Here is an 18,330-nt window from a genome sequence, read left to right as displayed (position 1 = left end):
AGCTCCCTGCTTGTGGGAAAGCAGGAGATGATGGCCCAAAGCCTTGGGATCCTGCACTTGCATGAGAGACTAGAAAAAAGCTCCTAGCTTCTGGCTTTAGATTGGATCAGCTCTAGCCACTGAGGTCAGCTGGGGAATAAACTAGCAAATGGAGGATCTTCTCTGTCTCTCCTTCTCTGTGTAAATCTGCTTTTCCAAAAAAATAAATAAATAAATATTTAAATAATTTTTAAAATGTTATTGTGGATACTGTCAGAAAAGGAATTAAGTATCTTTATAATTATCTATATCCACCTTAAGCAATTTTTTTCTCTAAGAAGTTGCTGATTATACACAATAGATGCATACAAGAAATCATTTAATTTACTATCAGAACTTCACCCCAGCTCTAGGCAACTGCTGAGAGAAAAGCAGCTAATACCTGGCATGCATTCAGGGCCTGGATAATACCAAATTTGTGTTATTAAACCAGTGTGCCAGAATAATTGCCTATTTTTTTTTAAAGATGTGAATGGCAAATGCCAATACGCTGGCAGACAGAGTCTGGGGACCCTATGTGAGTGTGTATGAGCCCTGGGTAGGCAGGCAGGACCCAGGGCAGCATGAGAGACTACCAGAAGACTGGGGTTGGGAATCTGCTTGCTCATGGGCATAGGGGCCTGTGGATTGCTCAGCAAAGGGGTTCTGGGGATGTGTGGGAGGGAGGACTCCTGAGGGACAATGTCACAAGTGAGGAGTGACTTCTGGAGGGCTCCATCAACCAAGCTACTGCACTTGCAGGTAAATGAAGGGGCTGATTTGAGGTGGTTTGGAAGAGGGAAATGTGAGAAACATGAGCTGTGCTTGATAGTATCAATACCATCTATCGGCATACACAAAAGCCAAGACTGTGGTTCTACCTGGCAAGGCTCAAGCACAGTACATGCCAGTGAGTGTCAGAGCAGGAGTTGGACCTCGTCACACTAGGCCATGTGAGAGAACCAGGTCTGGGAATAGATACTATGGAGGGTTTGTGGGCTCATTCCTTGTAGGACTGCATAGGCTTGCTCAAGGGCTGGCAATTGTGACGGGCTGAACTAGGCATGACCATGGAACTCATCAACAGTCATGGGTACTGGGGTTGGGAACAGGCCAGGTTGGTCCAGGCAACAGCACCTACAGGCACACCCAAGAATTGGGTGTGGGGCAGGCCAGGCCACAACATTCACCAGCACACACAAAAGCCAAGACTGGGGGGCAGATTGTGCTGGGTAAGGGACCATTTCTTTTTCATGAAGTGTCTAGCATTTAACCATTAAATAATTCCTATTTTCATAATGAACTTATTGAATGCCTGGACTAAGCAGCAATTACATGTGTTTGAAAATAAGAACAGTAAGAGGGTACTGCAGTAGCGCATCTTTGCTTGACAGGTGTGTGGAAAACCTGCATTGGGTATTATCATGGGATTCTGAAATTGTGCAAGCAAAGTAATGTTCTATCTCTATTTCAGCAGATAAGGTACAAAGCAGCTAAGTGAAAAGCTCAACTTAGCCAAAAACCAGTTATGTACCGGGGCATTCATCTTAGCAAGGAAACCCATTTCCTGGGGAAAGAAAGGCTAAAATCCATCCTCTCTTTCCTGAGACCCAGGACCCACGGACAACTGCAGTTCAGCCTGGTCAAGTCCAGGTCTTAAGGACATAGCAGAGACTTTCAGCAGGTATGTGATTTCTCTCTCTTTCTCTACTCAGTTTCAAAAAAAAAAAAAAAAAGAATGAAAGTAAAGGAAATTTACATAATTAGTTGTTCCAAATTTTTATTACATTTAAAAATCTGTTGAAAATTTTGGTGTATTTATTTTAAGAAATCTACAATACTTTACAAAATCACTCGACTCAGAATTCATGATCTTCCCCAAAGGATTTCAACTCCACTAGAAAGCTGTATTTTCACTTTGTGTCATGAAACCTCAAAGCTGGGATTTCAGGACTCAATTATAATAGAACATCATAATTCATGTTTCTCATTGAAACTTATTAAAGAACCATAGTAAGTTTCTCCTCAATTAAAGTAATAATCAGGATGATAATTGGAGGAATAATTAAGCAAGAGATAACTATTTCATCATTCTTTCCCTTTGCTCCATGCAAAGTTTAACACTACTAGTAAAATTCTATATTCCCCCAGCACTAATGGCTCCCTAGCGAATACAGTTTAAGTGTTGCTAAAACTAATTGTGTTGCAGCCAAACTAGGGTTTCTAATTCCCAGGAGCTTTCTGTTATGTTCCTCAAAAAAGAAACTTATTTAACACTATATTCAAAGTTACATATATAGTATCTGTGTTTCTTTTGAAGAAAAGCTTTCTGGAAAACCTATATCACTAACCAATATCAGGAAAATTATGAAATACTTAATACTTTCATTCCAAAAAAGACATTTTAAAAGGATGCTGATTCAATGTTTTTTCATCCTCAGAGATTGGATTTTGAATCAGAATGTCCATGATTTATGACAAGGTGGAATCAAAAATCTTTCTTAATCATTGAGTGGATTTACAAAAGGGAATTTATTTTACTAAAGATATAAAAGTAAGGAAAATGTTTCTACTTAAAACATTGTATTTCTCTTTAGATAATCAAAAACTATTTCAGTTGAAACCATGACTTGAGCCTGACAAGGACTAACATAAAAGTGAGTATATGTATCTTCTGTACCCACACTGTTGATTTTTCTTTCTTGACCCTGAAACTCTTAATAGTTACACCCTTAGAAATAAGTCATGACGGTAGTGTGTCAATTCTTGCATTACTTTTTCCCCCTAGATCTTTCTAATTGAGTTCAGTACTAAACAGCAAGAGAACATATCAAACTAGGTCAATCTCAGGCTATCGAGTTTCTGCTACACTAGAAGAACTCTACTCCAGGATTTTTCCCACCCCAAATTCACACATTGTTGGCACACATCAATACCATATCAATCAGATTTGACTAGTTCAAAATAATTAATGCATAAATGTAGAACTGAGCCCATTGAGCTAACATAAATCTCTGAAACTTGAAATCAATCAGGGTCTTACACACATTATTCAATCATTATTTCATTCTGCCATCAACTAAAATTGAATCCAAGACAGAGTCAAATACTGTAAATGATGCAGTGGAGGACAAATGTGGATGTGACACTAGATAATACTATATGTCTTCTCTACCACAGAAATAAGAAAGGGGATGGGGAGGAAGAAAAGGAAATAAAGTTTATTGCACTTTATGCTTTATAGTTACATTATTTTTAATATTGTCATCATCTTTCTTGTGGTATATTTCCTTTATCACATTAGTGAAAACTATATTCTTTTTCAAAGTGTTTGATGAATACTGCCACACAGAATTTTTCTAAAATAATGTTATTAGTCTTAATGGACACAATTTGATTTATTTTATTCTTTGTATAAGTGACTATGTTTGAAAAGTCCAATTGGAAGTTTAAAGTTATGATCTTATTAATAAGATCTGATATTGCATTTGTGTCAATTATTGATCAGAGAGGAGCCAAAAATAAGCAGTTTTGCATAAAGACAGAGGGAGTGAATTTCAATGACTTTACCAGAAATTCACCATTTTCTGTTTAGTTTTTTTACTACACACAGAACTCAAGAAACATTTAGAAAAAGCTTAATCTGTGATTCAAAAATAGGCTTTCCAGGGATAAAATTAGCATTCGTATCGTATGGTCAATATGTTTTCAAAGTTATTGTGTATTTTGGTAAGTTATTTAATATTTCTCAGATATAATGGAGTAAGCATTTATTGCCATCAACCATTTTTTCTATCTCTACAAAAATATTTCTCTGTGTTAGCCTAGTAACCAATAAATAACCTAGTAACTAATAAATAGCAGTGAATTATCAAAGTTTAGTGTAAACCATGTTTCGTAATAATAAAACTCAGATGAACAATTTCCCTTCTGATATGAGCATTCCAGTCTGGTGGACAGCTGTTTTGTCAATTCTTATTGAAAGTGCCTGTTAAAGTTCTTTAGGTAGTACATGAACACTACAAATAGTTTTGAAATACATCATCAGTTGACATTCAGTCTTCTTTTTACATACAGAACGGTTAAAATTCAGAACGTAAGCATGCCAAATAAGACTTCAGTTGGAGAATTCATTCTTCTGGGACTTACGAACGACCCAGAGTTACAAGCCATAATATTCTTTTTTATGTTCATCACATACTTACTAAGTGTAAGTGGAAACATGGCCATCATTATACTAACACTGACAAATGTTCATTTGAAAACTCCTATGTATTTTTTCCTGAGGAATTTCTCTTTCTTAGAAATTTCATTTACAACAGTATGTGTTCCAAGATTTCTGATCAGCATTGCTACAGGAGACACAACCATTTCCTACAATGCCTGTATGGCCCAAGTATTTTTTTTAATACTTCTGGGAGCGACTGAGTTTTTCCTCCTGGCTGTCATGTCCTACGACCGCTATGTGGCCATCTGCAAACCTCTACATTACCAGACCATCATGAGTCACAAAGTCTGCAACCAGCTTGTGATCAGCTCCTGGCTAGCCGGTTTTCTTGTGATTTTCCCCCCAGTGATTATGGGCCTCAGGCTGGATTTCTGTGACTCCAACGTTATTGATCACTTCACCTGTGACTCTTCACCTATGCTGCTGATTGCTTGTACAGACACACAGTTTCTAGAGCTTCTGGCATTTTTCTTAGCAGTGCTCACACTTATGGTGACTTTGGCCTTGGTGATTCTCTCCTGTACACTCATCCTTAGGACAATTCTGAAGATTCCATCTGCTCAGCAAAGAAAAAAGGCCTTTTCTACTTGTTCCTCTCATATGATTGTGGTTTCTATTTCTTATGGAAGTTGTATTTTCATGTATGTCAAAACATCTGCAAAAGAAGGTGTGGCCCTCAGCAAAGGTGTAGCAGTGCTCAATACCTCTGTAGCTCCCATGCTGAATCCCTTTATTTACACGTTAAGGAATCAGCAGGTAAAACAGGCTCTGAGAGACTTCGCCAAGAAAATGTTGTCATCAAGCAAGCACTGATTATTGTGAAGTCCGTAGCTGAAACTCATTCTGTGTTACCCATGAACACAAAGCACACAAACATTCACCAATACACAGGTAGACAAAACATGAAAAAGGGCACTTAGCTGTATTATCCGAGATAGTATTTTCTTAAGGTTCATTTTATTTCAAAGGCAGAGTTAAAGAGAGAGTTGAGAGAGATCTTCCCTGCATTCATTCACTCCTCAGTGACCTCAATGGCAAGGGCTGGGTTCCAGGCCACATTCAAGAGTCAGTTGCTTCATCTGAGTCTCCTCTGCGAGTTCAGTGGCCCAAGCACTTGGGCCACCTTCCACTGCTTTCCCAAGAGCATTAACAAAAAGCTGGATTGGAAGCTCAGAAACTGCAACTTGAGCCAGCAGAGGTCGGTGTTGCCAGCATTAGTTTAACTCCCTGTGTCACACAGTTATACCTTTTTACATTTGGGAGCAATAGGGAGAAACTTAAAGTTATAGAGTATCTGCACAAAGGATGGATGGGCTGTAGAAAGGGAGTTGGAGTGGGAAGTGAGGACCAAGGAACAGTTTAAACACAATCAAAATGGATTCACAATCATTCTCAATCCACCCTTTCAAAAAATGTTTCTTTAATTTAGAAAGTTGGTCAAAAAGTTGGTGACAATAAATGTGACTATTTCACTATATGAAAGAAATTAGTGCTTAAATTTGCTGATTATTCCATAGGCTATACACAGTTCATAGGCACTTTTTACTAAGGGTTCACAATTCCTCAAGATAAAACTAAATAACAAGATGTATTCTGATTGGGAAAAAAATAATCTCACGAGTCCTATGTTTAAGAATCCTGTAAGACTAGTTATCAGGGTCCTTGTAAAATCAGTTGTACCACTCCCTAGATTGAATTAATTTACTGAGGGGTTGGTTTTCAATCACAATAGCAGGGAAAGGAGGCTTTAAGCTGTGAGAGGAAGACTAGGAGCTTGTGGGAGACGAGATCTCCATGCTGTCTGCAATCTGCATTCAAGGCACTGTAAAGACTCTTGGTTTCAATAGTCCTTTTGCTGTTATTTCTACATCCTAAAGGAGTAGGAACAGTGACTGCTGGGCCACTTCTTGCTGTTTTGGAATGAAGCAGACTTTTTGGGGATTGGAAAAGAGGGAATTGTTGGTGCTACTTCCGCAAAATTTCAGTTCTCACCTTAGCTGAAGATGTTCTACATCATGATGGAGTGTTGTCCTTTTAGTTTCAGCATAGATGTATCTCACAGGTGCCTTATTAGCCCATAGCTGCAACAAAACAATCAGTAAAGATCAGTCTTTTGGGGAGTAGACCCGTACATAGATCTTTCTCTGTCTTGCCTTCTTCTCTTTGTATATCTGTCTCTCAAATACAAATAAAATTTTTAAAAGAAACATGTCAGGCAAGCGTGGTAGCCTAGTGGCTAAATTCTTACCTTGTAACTGCCAAGATCCCATATGAGCACCAGATCCTGTACCAGCTGCTCCACTTCCCATCCGGCTCCCTGCTTATGCCCTGGAAAAGCAGTCAAGAACAGCCCAAAACCTTGGGGTTCTGCATCTACATGGGAACTTATAAGAAGCTCCTGGCTCTTGGCTTCAGATCAGCTTTGCTCTGGCTGTTGAAGCCACTTGGGGAGTGAACCAGCAGATGGAAGATCTTTCTCTCTGCCTCTCCTTCGTTCTGTAAATCTGCCTTTCTAATGAAAAAAAATAATAAACCTTAAAAAGAAAGAAAGAAACATGAACTGACTAAAAGTAGGCAGGAAACTGTTAAATATACCTGGACAACAAAATGCTAGATTTTATACCATTGCTTACACCTACAACAGTTGAGACTGGAGCTGAAGGACTCTATTATTGTAAGATACAGGGGACAAAAAGGGGAGAAGAGGATGAGAGAAGGGAGGAAGAATGGGGAAGCCCTATGCCTACAAAACTATAAAATGGGAAAGAAGAAGAAAAGGAAGAAACATATCATCTACAGAGGGAAAAACAACCTGCTGAATTCAGTCCTAGGGAAACTGGCTTGTTCAGTGATAGACACTGTAGAACTATACCACTTCTTCAGTTCAGTAAGGTGACTTTTTGCAGTGGATGATTATAATGATAAAATGGAAAGAGAAATCTCAGTTAAGGAAGGGAGGTTGGAGAATGACACTAGGCCTTGATGGTGCCCCTGCAATCTGTACTCTGTTTGGAGACTGGATTTTGGTAACTAACTGTGGTGGCAGGAGTAATTTTTTTGTAATAATAATTATTCAATAATGTATATATGTGTCAGTCATATTTTATATCTCCAATGCAGTCATTTTGCTTGTTAATGATACCACAATAAACATGGGCAAAAACTATATTTAAATATTTGTTAAGTTTGATCAAGTAATTTCTACTGTAATCTTTTCAGTATCTTCATCATGAACATATTCAGTAATTCCTTTATTTCTCATAAGTCATACTTTATCTTTGGTTCATTTTGGTCAGTTATATATTTAGAGGTTATTCAACTTTATCTATGCTGACAACTTGCTGAAATTGAGGTTTTATAAATGTTTTATTGCTGTGCATCCTGTTATAAATCCTTTAATTTCTAATTTTAATAATTTGAGCTTTCCTTTTGTCTGTTATTTAGGCTAATGAGAAGCATGTCAATTCTTTATGCTTTCAATAATACAAACTTTGATTTTTTAAACCTTTGGTTTTATTGATTTTCACTGTAGATTTTCCATTCTTCATTGAATTAACTTCTACTATAATCTTTATTACCACAATCCCTCTTGCTATATATTCATATTTTTTACTACAGTATGTAAAGTAAAAGATTAAATTCTCCACTCAGATTTTTTTTCTTTTTTTTCTAACATAGGTTTTTTTAAGGTATAAATTTTCCAGCTATGGGTTTTTCCCATATGGCTGTCAGTTCCAGTCTTAGCTTCTCCACTTCTCATCCAGCTCCCCACTTGTGGACTGGAAAAGCAGTAGAGAATGACTCAAAGCCTTGGGATCCTGCACCCACATGGGAGGCCTGGAAGAAACTCTCGGTTCCTGGTTTCCAATCACTTCAGTTGGTGTTGAATTAGTAAATCAAGTCTGACAATTCCAAAAAGGAACCACTTATACTCGCCAATTGTATTGCTAGGTAACACTCTAGATTCTTGAACCAAACATATCAGTATCTCCCTTAATTTCTCTCTTTTCCATTCAAAACATAATCTACTAGTAAATAAGGCATTATTGATCTTTTAAAAAAAAAAACTGAAACCTAATCCATCAGTTTTGTTGTCACTCTTCAGCTAAAAGTTATTTTCCCGATGATTTATTAACATTTTAGAGGGCAAACAGGTTGATATAGAGGTCATTTCATATGATAAACTAGTGTTGGCCTCCATGGAAAATATGCTACTTCATTTTCCACCTTAGTTTGTGTACTGATTTCATGTATTCATTCCATGTGTTGTAAACAAACCCAATTGTCTACTCATTTTACCTTTCTCAACCTCTGATGAGCACCAAACTCTGAACTATGGTGTTGGTGAGCCTTACACAATGTAGGGACAGCTGAAGGAAGAACAAGAGGCCAATGTGCTAGAAGCAACATTGAGAGGGAAGTGGGCAGCAAGGGACATTAGAAGACAAAAATAAGACTGCCTTAGACATGTCTTACATGAAGATATGTAAGAAAGAATCCAACAAAGAAGTTATAAGGAATGCATCAGCATGTTTTACTACCAAGACAGGAACAACAACTTCATACTGATGGCACTTTGTCAAAATGTCCGAAAAGTATAACTCCATCATGAAAATGGCAAGCACAAAATGATAGCTTAGACAAAATGACAGATTTAAGCACATCTTGCAAGCATCCTTATGTTTTTATGTTCAAATGTCTGTCATTTTTCCATGTCAATCTTCATCTTTTTCACTTTTTTATTTAAATGAAATTAGAGACATGGGCCACTGAGGACACCTTCACCCCACATCAAAGCGTGTGCTTCCAGTCCCAGATCCATCCCCTGTACGAGTTCCCTTTGAATGCATACTCTGGGAAGCAGTAGATGATGGCTCAAGCATTGGGGTCTTCGCCACATGTGCGGGGGTCTTGTGAGAGCCAGCAGATAGGTAGGTGAGCCCCCTCTGTGGGTCTGGCGTCTGTACTCTTAGGCAAGTTTCATCAGCCTCACACAAGATAGCAAAAAATAAACACTATTTGATTTAAATTGTCGAGCACCATCACAGCAGATCTAATGCATTTGTGTTTTCTTGTCCCTAGGGATTACTTCCTAGTTTTGTCTGTGTGAGGCTTGTTGCCAAAACTGATTATTTGATTCCATTGGTGGCTTTTAAAACAGGGCTCCAAGGAGTCTATTGTCTATTGACCTTATTAACTTCTATTAAAGCAACTAGCTATACTATTTAGAGCCAAACATCAGGAAGATCAACAAGTCCTCGCCACTCAGCACTACGAGACATCCCCAACACCTCACCAGAGCCATGCTTGACAGTGGCTGGCAAGTGGACAAGAGCCCGTTGCCTTGGTTTCAACTGCCCAAAGCCACTTTTGGAAAAACTCAGAAGTGAGGCTCTAGGCATTACCAGGGCCTTTTCGCAGTGTGTTTCCTTGAGAAAACTTCGCTTTCCCGGGTCTCTGCCAGATTGTTACTATTCAGCCTGTGCCTCATTATGAGCAATGGCCAACTAAGCAGATGCTGTGAAGCGACTCCCTGCATAAGCAGTAAGTATGAATGTGATTAGAACTCCCGTCGTTTTGCATTGTGTGTATCTACGTGGGCACATGTGGTGGCAGGAAAGGACAGGTGAAGGGAAACAGTGTTGATGTACTCTATTGCATAAGAAAAGTGTTAGACAAATCGTCGGCATGTTGAATCCTAATACTGGCATTTCATGGAAATATTTTTAATTCACTTCTGAAACATATTATAATCCTAGAGATAAGGATCAAAAAAGTTCAGAATCATGACCGGTTCTGGTTAGGGAAAATTCAGACATAAAATTCTTCATCATCATATAAATACACAATTAAAAGTAAAATGTGCACATAGTAAAATACAGTAACAGTAGGTTAGCAAATTGACTTCTGGTTTTGTATATATGCTACTATCTTGAAAAACACGATATTTTCTGTACATTAGTCAAAGCAGGATGTAACCAATATCAACACCATGGGATTATTTGGTGTTTCATGTTTAGAAAGATCACATTCAGGAAAACCAAGATACTGATGGATGAAATGGAAGGTAGTGTCAAGACCAAAACAAAACTGATTCCAGTACCAGAACTACATTGTGAACCAGGATTTAGAGTACCAACTGAAAATGTGAGACTTGGTGGCTCCTATCCAATCTTATTTCTCTAGGAAAACGTGGGGCCCAACTCTACTTCTTTGCCTCACCCTCCCATATCTAAAGTGCAAAGAACAGGACCACTCTACTTCACAGGTTGTTCTAAGCATTACATTAACTATATTGTAATATATCCAGAATAGTACCAGACCATGGCACAAGATTTGTATTTGTTATTATTGTAATTGTACTGAATTGATGTGATAGAGTAGTTTTGAAAGGTTAGTGAGGTCCCAAGTTGGTAATAGCACAATGAGGAGTGCATACACAGTGCAGAAACAGAAACAAGAGGATGACCTAAAGAAAATGAGAGAGGAGGGAATACATCACGGCCAGGACAGGAAGTCACTTTTGTCTTGATATTTTCTCCATGGCACACTGAATAAACATGTTCCCACATGGATCCTTACCTGAAAGCGTGGATATAGTCTCACTATAAAGTTTTAACAGTATTCATCATGAAGGGACTTTTGTCATTGAAGTCTGCATTTCAAATCTCTGTGACATTTGCATCTAGGTTTGGCAGAATCCAATAACCAATGATGAGAAACCACACAGCGCTAACAACATTCATCCTCCTGGGACTAACACAAGATCCTCAGCTGCAGATCTTCCTTTTTATTTTTCTATTTACTACATACATATTGAGTATAACTGGAAATCTGACCATCATAACCCTCACCATTGTGGATCTCCACCTTAAAACTCCTATGTACTTCTTCCTCCAAAATTTCTCTTTCTTAGAAATCTCATTTACTACCGCCTGTGTTCCAAGATTCCTATACAGTATTTCAACTGGGGACAGGACCATTTCTTATAATGCGTGTGCCATTCAACTGTTTTTCACTGATCTCTTTGGGGTAACTGAATTTTTTCTTTTGGCTATCATGTCCTATGACCGATATGTGGCTATCTGCAAACCCTTGCATTATATGACAATAATGAACAACAAAGTGTGCCAAAACATGATTCTCTGCTGTTGGACAGCATCTCTTGTGGTAATTGTCCCCCCACTTTGCTTGGGGCTTAATCTGGAATTCTGTGACACTAACATCATTGATCATTTTCTTTGTGATGCTAATCCCATCCTGAAAATATCATGCTCCGACACGTGGTTGATTGAGCAGATGGTGATAGGCAGCGCTGTGCTGACCTTCATCACAACCCTGCTTTGTGTTGCCCTCTCCTACATATATATAATCAGAACTATTACAAGATTCCCCTCAGCCCAGCAAAAGAAGAAAGCCTTTTCCACCTGCTCCTCCCACGTGATTGTGGTGTCCATCACCTACGGCAGCTGCATCTTCATCTATGTGAAACCATCTGCAAAAGAAGACATGACCATTAACAAAAGTGTGTCAGTGCTCATTTCTTCCATATCTCCCATGTTAAATCCTTTCATATATACTCTGAGGAATAAGCAAGTAAAACAAGCCTTTAACGACACAGTCAAGAAACTTGTTTTCCTCTTAAAGAAGTGAAACACCTAATCAATTAACCAATTCAAATTCCATGTGCACTTCCCATTTTTAATAAATCCAATAGCCAACTTGGTCATTCCTGAGCCTCTGGAGCAATGAGGTGGAACTCACAAAAAATCTGATCAGTAATTTCTACTACTCCATGGACTGAGTGACCCATTTTGAGTGATATCAGTGACAGACAAAATACACAGCTTTCCTTCCTTCAGCCTGAACTCACCACCATTGAATAAACTTTTCTCCTTTTACACAGATGGTCTTCCTACATAAATTTATAATACGGATGTGAAACCACTCTTGTCTTCCAATTTCTGTTAAATCTCTGCTAAGAAAAACACAAATTAATTCCCCCTTAAAAATAATGCATTAAAATGACAATCTTTATAATTCCTCTAAAAAGAGAAGGTTGAAAATATTATAGAGAAAATAAGTAAAATAATAGCTAGGTAGTACAGCTTACATGAAAGTATTGATGTCATCAATACATAAAAGCTTTTGAGAATCAATAAAAAGATATTTCACTGAACGTGCTAAGATGAAAGATGAAACCCAGTTTACTGAAGGTGAACAATATTATCTATAAAAATAGGAACGAATACACAACTTCACTGTTAGTCATCTAGTAACACATCGAACCACGATTCAAAATCACCCACCACATTTTCACAAATTAGTTTTATTACATCCATGCTAGCAATGATGCTAACATTTGAATTAAAACAGACATTAAATGTGCAACCTGGGAATGTTGCACCTGAAAAGCCTACGTTTAGTACTTATTCCATAATTCTAACTGCGATGAGCCTGTTCACTGCATTCAATTTGTAATGGTAAAAGGCTCCAAATAACCAACTGAACACCCCTTGGCAATGCATGATTCAATTCATCAATTATAGTATAAAGTATAGTACTTACCAAATGATATAGACTTGATATTATAGTGGGAAAAATTGAAATATGTACAGGTTAAAAACAATGTTTGAGATAGTCATAGAACACTAAGCTACCTAACAAAAAACAAAATGTTACATTGACCATAAATGTATGATGATAAATGGTTCATTTATGCCACACCCTTCCAGCATCCTTCCTCTTGGCTCATTTTGAAAACAAGTTATCTTGGGAGTATCCTGACTTCCACAACTCACCAGGTCTAATCCTTTTCTACTCACCCTTCACCTAACTGAGAACAAAACGAAGTCCCATTTGTACCATGGGTTCATTTCTAAAGGAAATAAATATTTCTAGAAATGTCAGTATTTTCATCTGTTTTGCCTACACTTTGTTTTTTAATAATCTTGCTATTAGATCTACTTACTCTGTTTTTCCCTTGCAGCATATACTGCATTTCTGCAAAACATGCACAATTTTAGGTTTTACAATGGCAAAGAAACATCACATCTCTGTCCAACAGCTTGTAATCACACCGAAAACGTAATTCCTCAGGAAATCTCCAGGCCCATGCACCCTCACTTCCACTTGGTGGACTAGTAGTGCTGTGTAGATCTCTAAGTTGGACATTTTCAGCATCCTTTTCTAGTAATGCACTTTAAATGTCAGGGTGAGAAACACATCCAACATAACAGAATTGCGAGTACCTGTGTTGAGCGACAAGTTTACCTCAATGCTATGACCATCCGTGATGCTTTTCTATCCGTTAGGAAATGACTGGTAGCTGTTACGCATCATTTTCCCCAGGATTTCAGATAGAAGTCGACTTCATTATCATCAACTTCTCTCTCCAGCAGGGTGCTTGAATGTGACCAACTTTATCTAGTAACAGCTTGCATATCTGAGGGAAAATCATCTACAACTAATAATAATAATTTATTACTGTCTAATAATGCTGTAATTGAAGGAAAATATCTTTGACCATGTCTTTTCAGAGTTATTGATTACATTATGTGTATCCCTGAGTATTTTCAAAAGCCTATATACTAATATGTGTATATTTTTATAGGTTGAATTTTGTGACATATAAGTGAAATCTCAATTCTTAAGTATAATAAAAAAAAACATGAGAATAATTTATATAGAAAAAGACTGTATTTGGGCCCTGCAGCATGGCCTAGCAGCTGAAGTCCTCACCTTGAATGCGCTGGGATCCCATATGGGCATCGGTTCTAACCCCAGCTGCTCCACTTCGCATCCAGCTCCCTGCTTGTGGCCTGGGAAAGCAGTCGTTGGCGCCCAAAACTTTGGGACCCTGCACCCGTATGCGACACCTGGAAGAGATTCCAGGTTCCCAGCTTCAGATCGGCGCAGCACCGGCCATTGCCCTCACTTAGGGAATAAATCAGTGGAGACAAGATCTTCTCTACCTCTCCTCTCTGTATATCTGACTTTGTAATAAAAATAAATAAATCTTTAAAATAAAAAAAAGACTGTATTTGTATAAATCTGGCTAGCACAAGGCAAATACTCATGTTATAATAAACAAATCTTGGAAATCCTGCCACATGTGTGAGGGCCTTGTGAGAGCCAGCAGATAGGTGGGTGAGCCTTCTCTCTATCTCCTGTATCTGCGTTCTTTTATTTTTTCATTTTTTAGATTTATATATTTAATTATTTAGATGATTTTTACATAGTTAGTTAAGGTGATAACGGTCAAGCACCACAGGAAGGTGGGTGAGATCACCATTTCCACATTTCCTTCCTGTATTTTGGGGAAGGGTTGAGGTAAGGGGAGAAGTCACACCCAGCCTCCCACATGCCTCTGTGCCCTGGGATGGAGGACAGTCTCCTGATACCTCCAGGGTCCCTGATGTGTGGCATGATCCAAGGGTCCTGCTCAAGTAGTTTTGATAGTTCAACAGTTCTGTATTGCTGTCAATCGTGCCATTTCCATCATGATGGAATGTTTCCAGAATCCACCACTTAACACGTTAGAGTCCACGTTAGAGTTTCCTCTTGCCCAATTATTCACTGTCGACATTTGACTGGGGTAGTTGATCCTTTTTTTTTTTTTTACTGTTCTATGTCCTCTGTTGTGGTACAAACAATCTGAGGCAGTTCCAGGCATTCTGGAGAGAAGAGGGCAGAAGAAAGTATTTGTGGTTATGTTACAAGCTTACATAAATTTTAGGTCCAACTGAATAAGACACACGAGTCAAACAAAAACAACTTTTATCAAAACCTTAAAATACTAAACTCACATTACGCTGAACCTAAACAATGCTGAGCAGCGCCCATCCAGGTCTACCACGTGGGTGTGGCAACCCAAGTACTCATGCCATCTTCGGATGCCTTCCCTGGTGCATTAGCAGAGAGCTGGACAGGCGGTACAGTAGCCCACCATGCCAAATGGTGTCCATATGCGATACCTGCTTTGCAGATGGTGGCTTAACCAGTTATGCCACATTGCTGGTCCCCGAATTTTTTTAGTTGAATTACTTGCTAGTCTATTTACACTACTTCCCAATAAACACTAGCTTAGCTTCAGAAGTCAACATCAGGCCCAGCACTGCGGTCCAGAGGCTAAAGTCCTCAGCTTGAATGCCCAGGACTCCATATGGGTGCCGGTTCTCATCCCGGCAACCCCACTTCCCCCCAGCTTCCCTGCTTGTGGCCTGGGAAAGCAGTCGACGATGGCCCAAAGCCTTGGGACCCTGCACCTGTGTGGGAGCCCTGGAAAAGCTTCTGGCTCCTGGCTCCTGGCTCCTGGCTCCTGGCTCCTGGCTCCTGGCTCCTGGCTCCTGGCTTCAGATTGGTGCAGCTCTGGCCATTGCACTCACTTGGGGAGTGAATCATCAGATGGAAGATTCTCCTCTCTATCTCTCCTCTTCTCTATATATTTCTGACTTTGCAATAAAAATAAATAAATCTTTTTAAAAAATAGTCAGTGTCCACATGCCCACACATGACATCCCCACACGGAATTGATAGGGGTATGAATGTGATGATGAGACATGATGATGAGGAAGGAAGACAAAGGCCAGGCACACAGCCAGAACCTCAAGCTTACTACGAACGTGCTGCTTGTGGTTCCGCCAAGTTTGGAAAGTCTTTGAAACCCAGTTTCTAAAGTGGTCACACCTGTCACGTGGATACAGCTGGGCCCTTTAGGTTGAGGATGGCAAAGCTTTCCACATAGAGAATCAGAAATCAGACACTGATTTCTCCACAGTGAGAACGCACGGGTTGCCCTGAGCGAAGCAACAGTGTCCCAAGGAGAGCCAGGCTTGCCTTTCACCCTCCCCTCGGCTCACTGGTGGGTCACCAGGTCTGGCAGACAAGTCCTTTAGTATAGAGCCTACAACTGTCACTAACGCAGGACACACACACACACACCTCTGCCTGGTTCCCTTCCTGCCCACACATGCCTCTACCACTCTTTGCCTCTACGAGACTTCGCAGGACCAAATAAGGGGCGCGGCATGCGGGGCGTCAGGTGTCCACCCGCGTCCCCAGGGTGCCCGCCATGCCCAGCTCCTCTCAGGTTGAGCGGCGAGCTCCCCACCAAGATCCCGACCGGGCGCGCCACTCACAGAGGCCGCACGCTGGGCTCCGGGTCGGTCACCACCTTCTAATAGGTGCTGCTCTCCGCCCACTGCTGCAGCTGCTGCCTCCTCACCCCAGGAACCCGAGGGCGGCGCGGGCCTCACACCGGAGCCAGGGCAGGCGGCAGCAGCAGAGCCTAGCCCGCAAGGTGCCCACAGCCGCCCTCTCTGCCCTGGCTGAGCCCGCACGCTGCGGGGCCTTGAGCCATCGCCTGGTCCGGCACGAGCTCGGTTTCTCCTGTCGCGAGGCCACGGCCATTCTCTAACCTCTAGGACCTGCTTTCAGGCTGCATTAGAAAGCTACAGTAATTAAAACATCATGATACTGGTGTAACAGCCGAAGCTCCACATACCAGTGAAACAGAATAGATCGCCTAGAAGTACAAACAATCTACAATCAAGCGATCTTCCACAAGGGTCTAGAAACATGAGTGTGGAAAAGCACATACTTTTCAAGAAACTGCTCTAAAAACTTCATGCGCACATGCAGAGAAGAATGAAATTAGACTTCCAGTTCTCACTGCGTACGAAAATCAACTCAAAACGAACTAAAGGCCTAAACCTAAAGTCTAAAGCTTAGAAACTATTAGGAGAAAATACATAGTAATGCTTCAGGACATGGGAGAATCCAAAAATGTTCTCCAAAATCCGTTTCCAAAGCACAGAAAATAAAAGCAAAAACAGGCAGATGTGATTTCCTTAAAGAGTTTCTGCACAGCAAGGGAAACCAGCGGAGTAAAGAGACAGTATACACAATAGGAGAAAACATTTGCAAGCTATACCTCTGGCAAAGCACTAATATACACAATATATAAGGAACTCAAAAAATTCAACAGCAAAAAATAAAAATATCACAAAGCACAGATAATTCAATTTTAAGAGATCTATAGGAGGGGATCAAGAAGATTGACTGAACAAAGAAAAGGCTTACTCAGTAATAGAAAACATATCACAGCAAAGGAAGAACAGCACTCCCGGGGAGGGACTGAGGCTCCATGTTTATAGAGATGTGATGGGAACTGCAACAACACTCAGACTCCGATGGCCAGCAGAGAGGGGGACATGACGCCTGCCACCGTCGGTCCCTGCAGCTTCCACACCTCCTTGCTGCTCAGAGTAACCTGAGGGCTATCCTTCCTACCCATCAACACAGCCCAAGAGCCACTGCTTCTACTGCCTGAGTCCCAGCATCACGTAGGTTTAGCTGGTAAGACAAGCTGTGACCCTTAACAAGAAGAATGAGGTTCTGGCCACCACAAACCCTCTCTGTGTGACTGACAACCACCTCTCCTGACTCCTGACTCCAGCCTGACCCAGCACAGGTCATTGCAGCCATCTAGGGAGTCAACCGGTGGGTGGAAGATCTCTCTGTTTCTATTCTTCCCTCTCTCTCTTTCACTTTCAAAATACATAAATGACTCTATCAAAAAAAATATAAGACAACACAAAGACATAAATGTAAAATGCTAAAAGTTAGACAATATGCAATTAAATCTCCATGACCTTGAATTGTATCAAGTAACACCAAAAGCATAAGCAAAGAAAAGAAATACTTAATCTGGATTCATCAGAATCAAAACCTGTATCTCTACTTCCAAATAAACATGGTCTTCCAATGAAACTGTTGAGTGTATCTTGACAATAGGATGCTGTCTCTCCTTTTTCTATGTCTTTCAAATAAAAACGATACTAAAAATAATAATTAAATTTTGCTTCTAGAAATTATTCTGATAATTTGTCAAAAATCTACACGAAGATTCTTTTTCATGTGTTATAATTAAAAACAAATGGGAAAGAATCTAAAATTATTCATCAAGGAATAAATAAAAGGTATCCAAATATATTTAAAATTGAACTAGCATGTGGTAAATGACCCACCTCAATATCTGTGCTTTCCTAATTTTATATTTATGCATTTGTAGTTATTACACA

At 39.8% G+C, this 18,330-nt stretch overlaps 2 protein-coding genes across 2 annotated transcripts; both read left to right on the top strand.

The window, feature by feature from the left end:
- The first annotated feature begins 4,120 nt into the window (after positions 1-4,120).
- On the top strand, positions 4,121-5,059 carry LOC121163243 (olfactory receptor 6C65). The gene has a single exon (XM_040990646.1). The coding sequence runs from the start codon at positions 4,121-4,123 to the stop codon at positions 5,057-5,059; it is 939 nt and encodes a 312-aa protein (XP_040846580.1).
- Positions 5,060-10,960: 5,901 nt separating this feature from the next.
- Positions 10,961-11,899, top strand: LOC121163236 (olfactory receptor 6C68-like). Its single transcript, XM_040990633.1, has one exon. The coding sequence runs from the start codon at positions 10,961-10,963 to the stop codon at positions 11,897-11,899; it is 939 nt and encodes a 312-aa protein (XP_040846567.1).
- Positions 11,900-18,330: the final 6,431 nt, after the last annotated feature.

The sequence above is a fragment of the Ochotona curzoniae genome, unplaced genomic scaffold (genome assembly GCF_017591425.1).
Source record: "Ochotona curzoniae isolate NIBS_2020 unplaced genomic scaffold, NIBS_Ocur_1.0 contig_1014, whole genome shotgun sequence".
NCBI classification, from domain to species: Eukaryota; Metazoa; Chordata; class Mammalia; order Lagomorpha; family Ochotonidae; genus Ochotona; species Ochotona curzoniae.
Note: the sequence above shows the minus strand (reverse complement) of the source record. Positions and strands in the feature narration are given on the sequence as shown.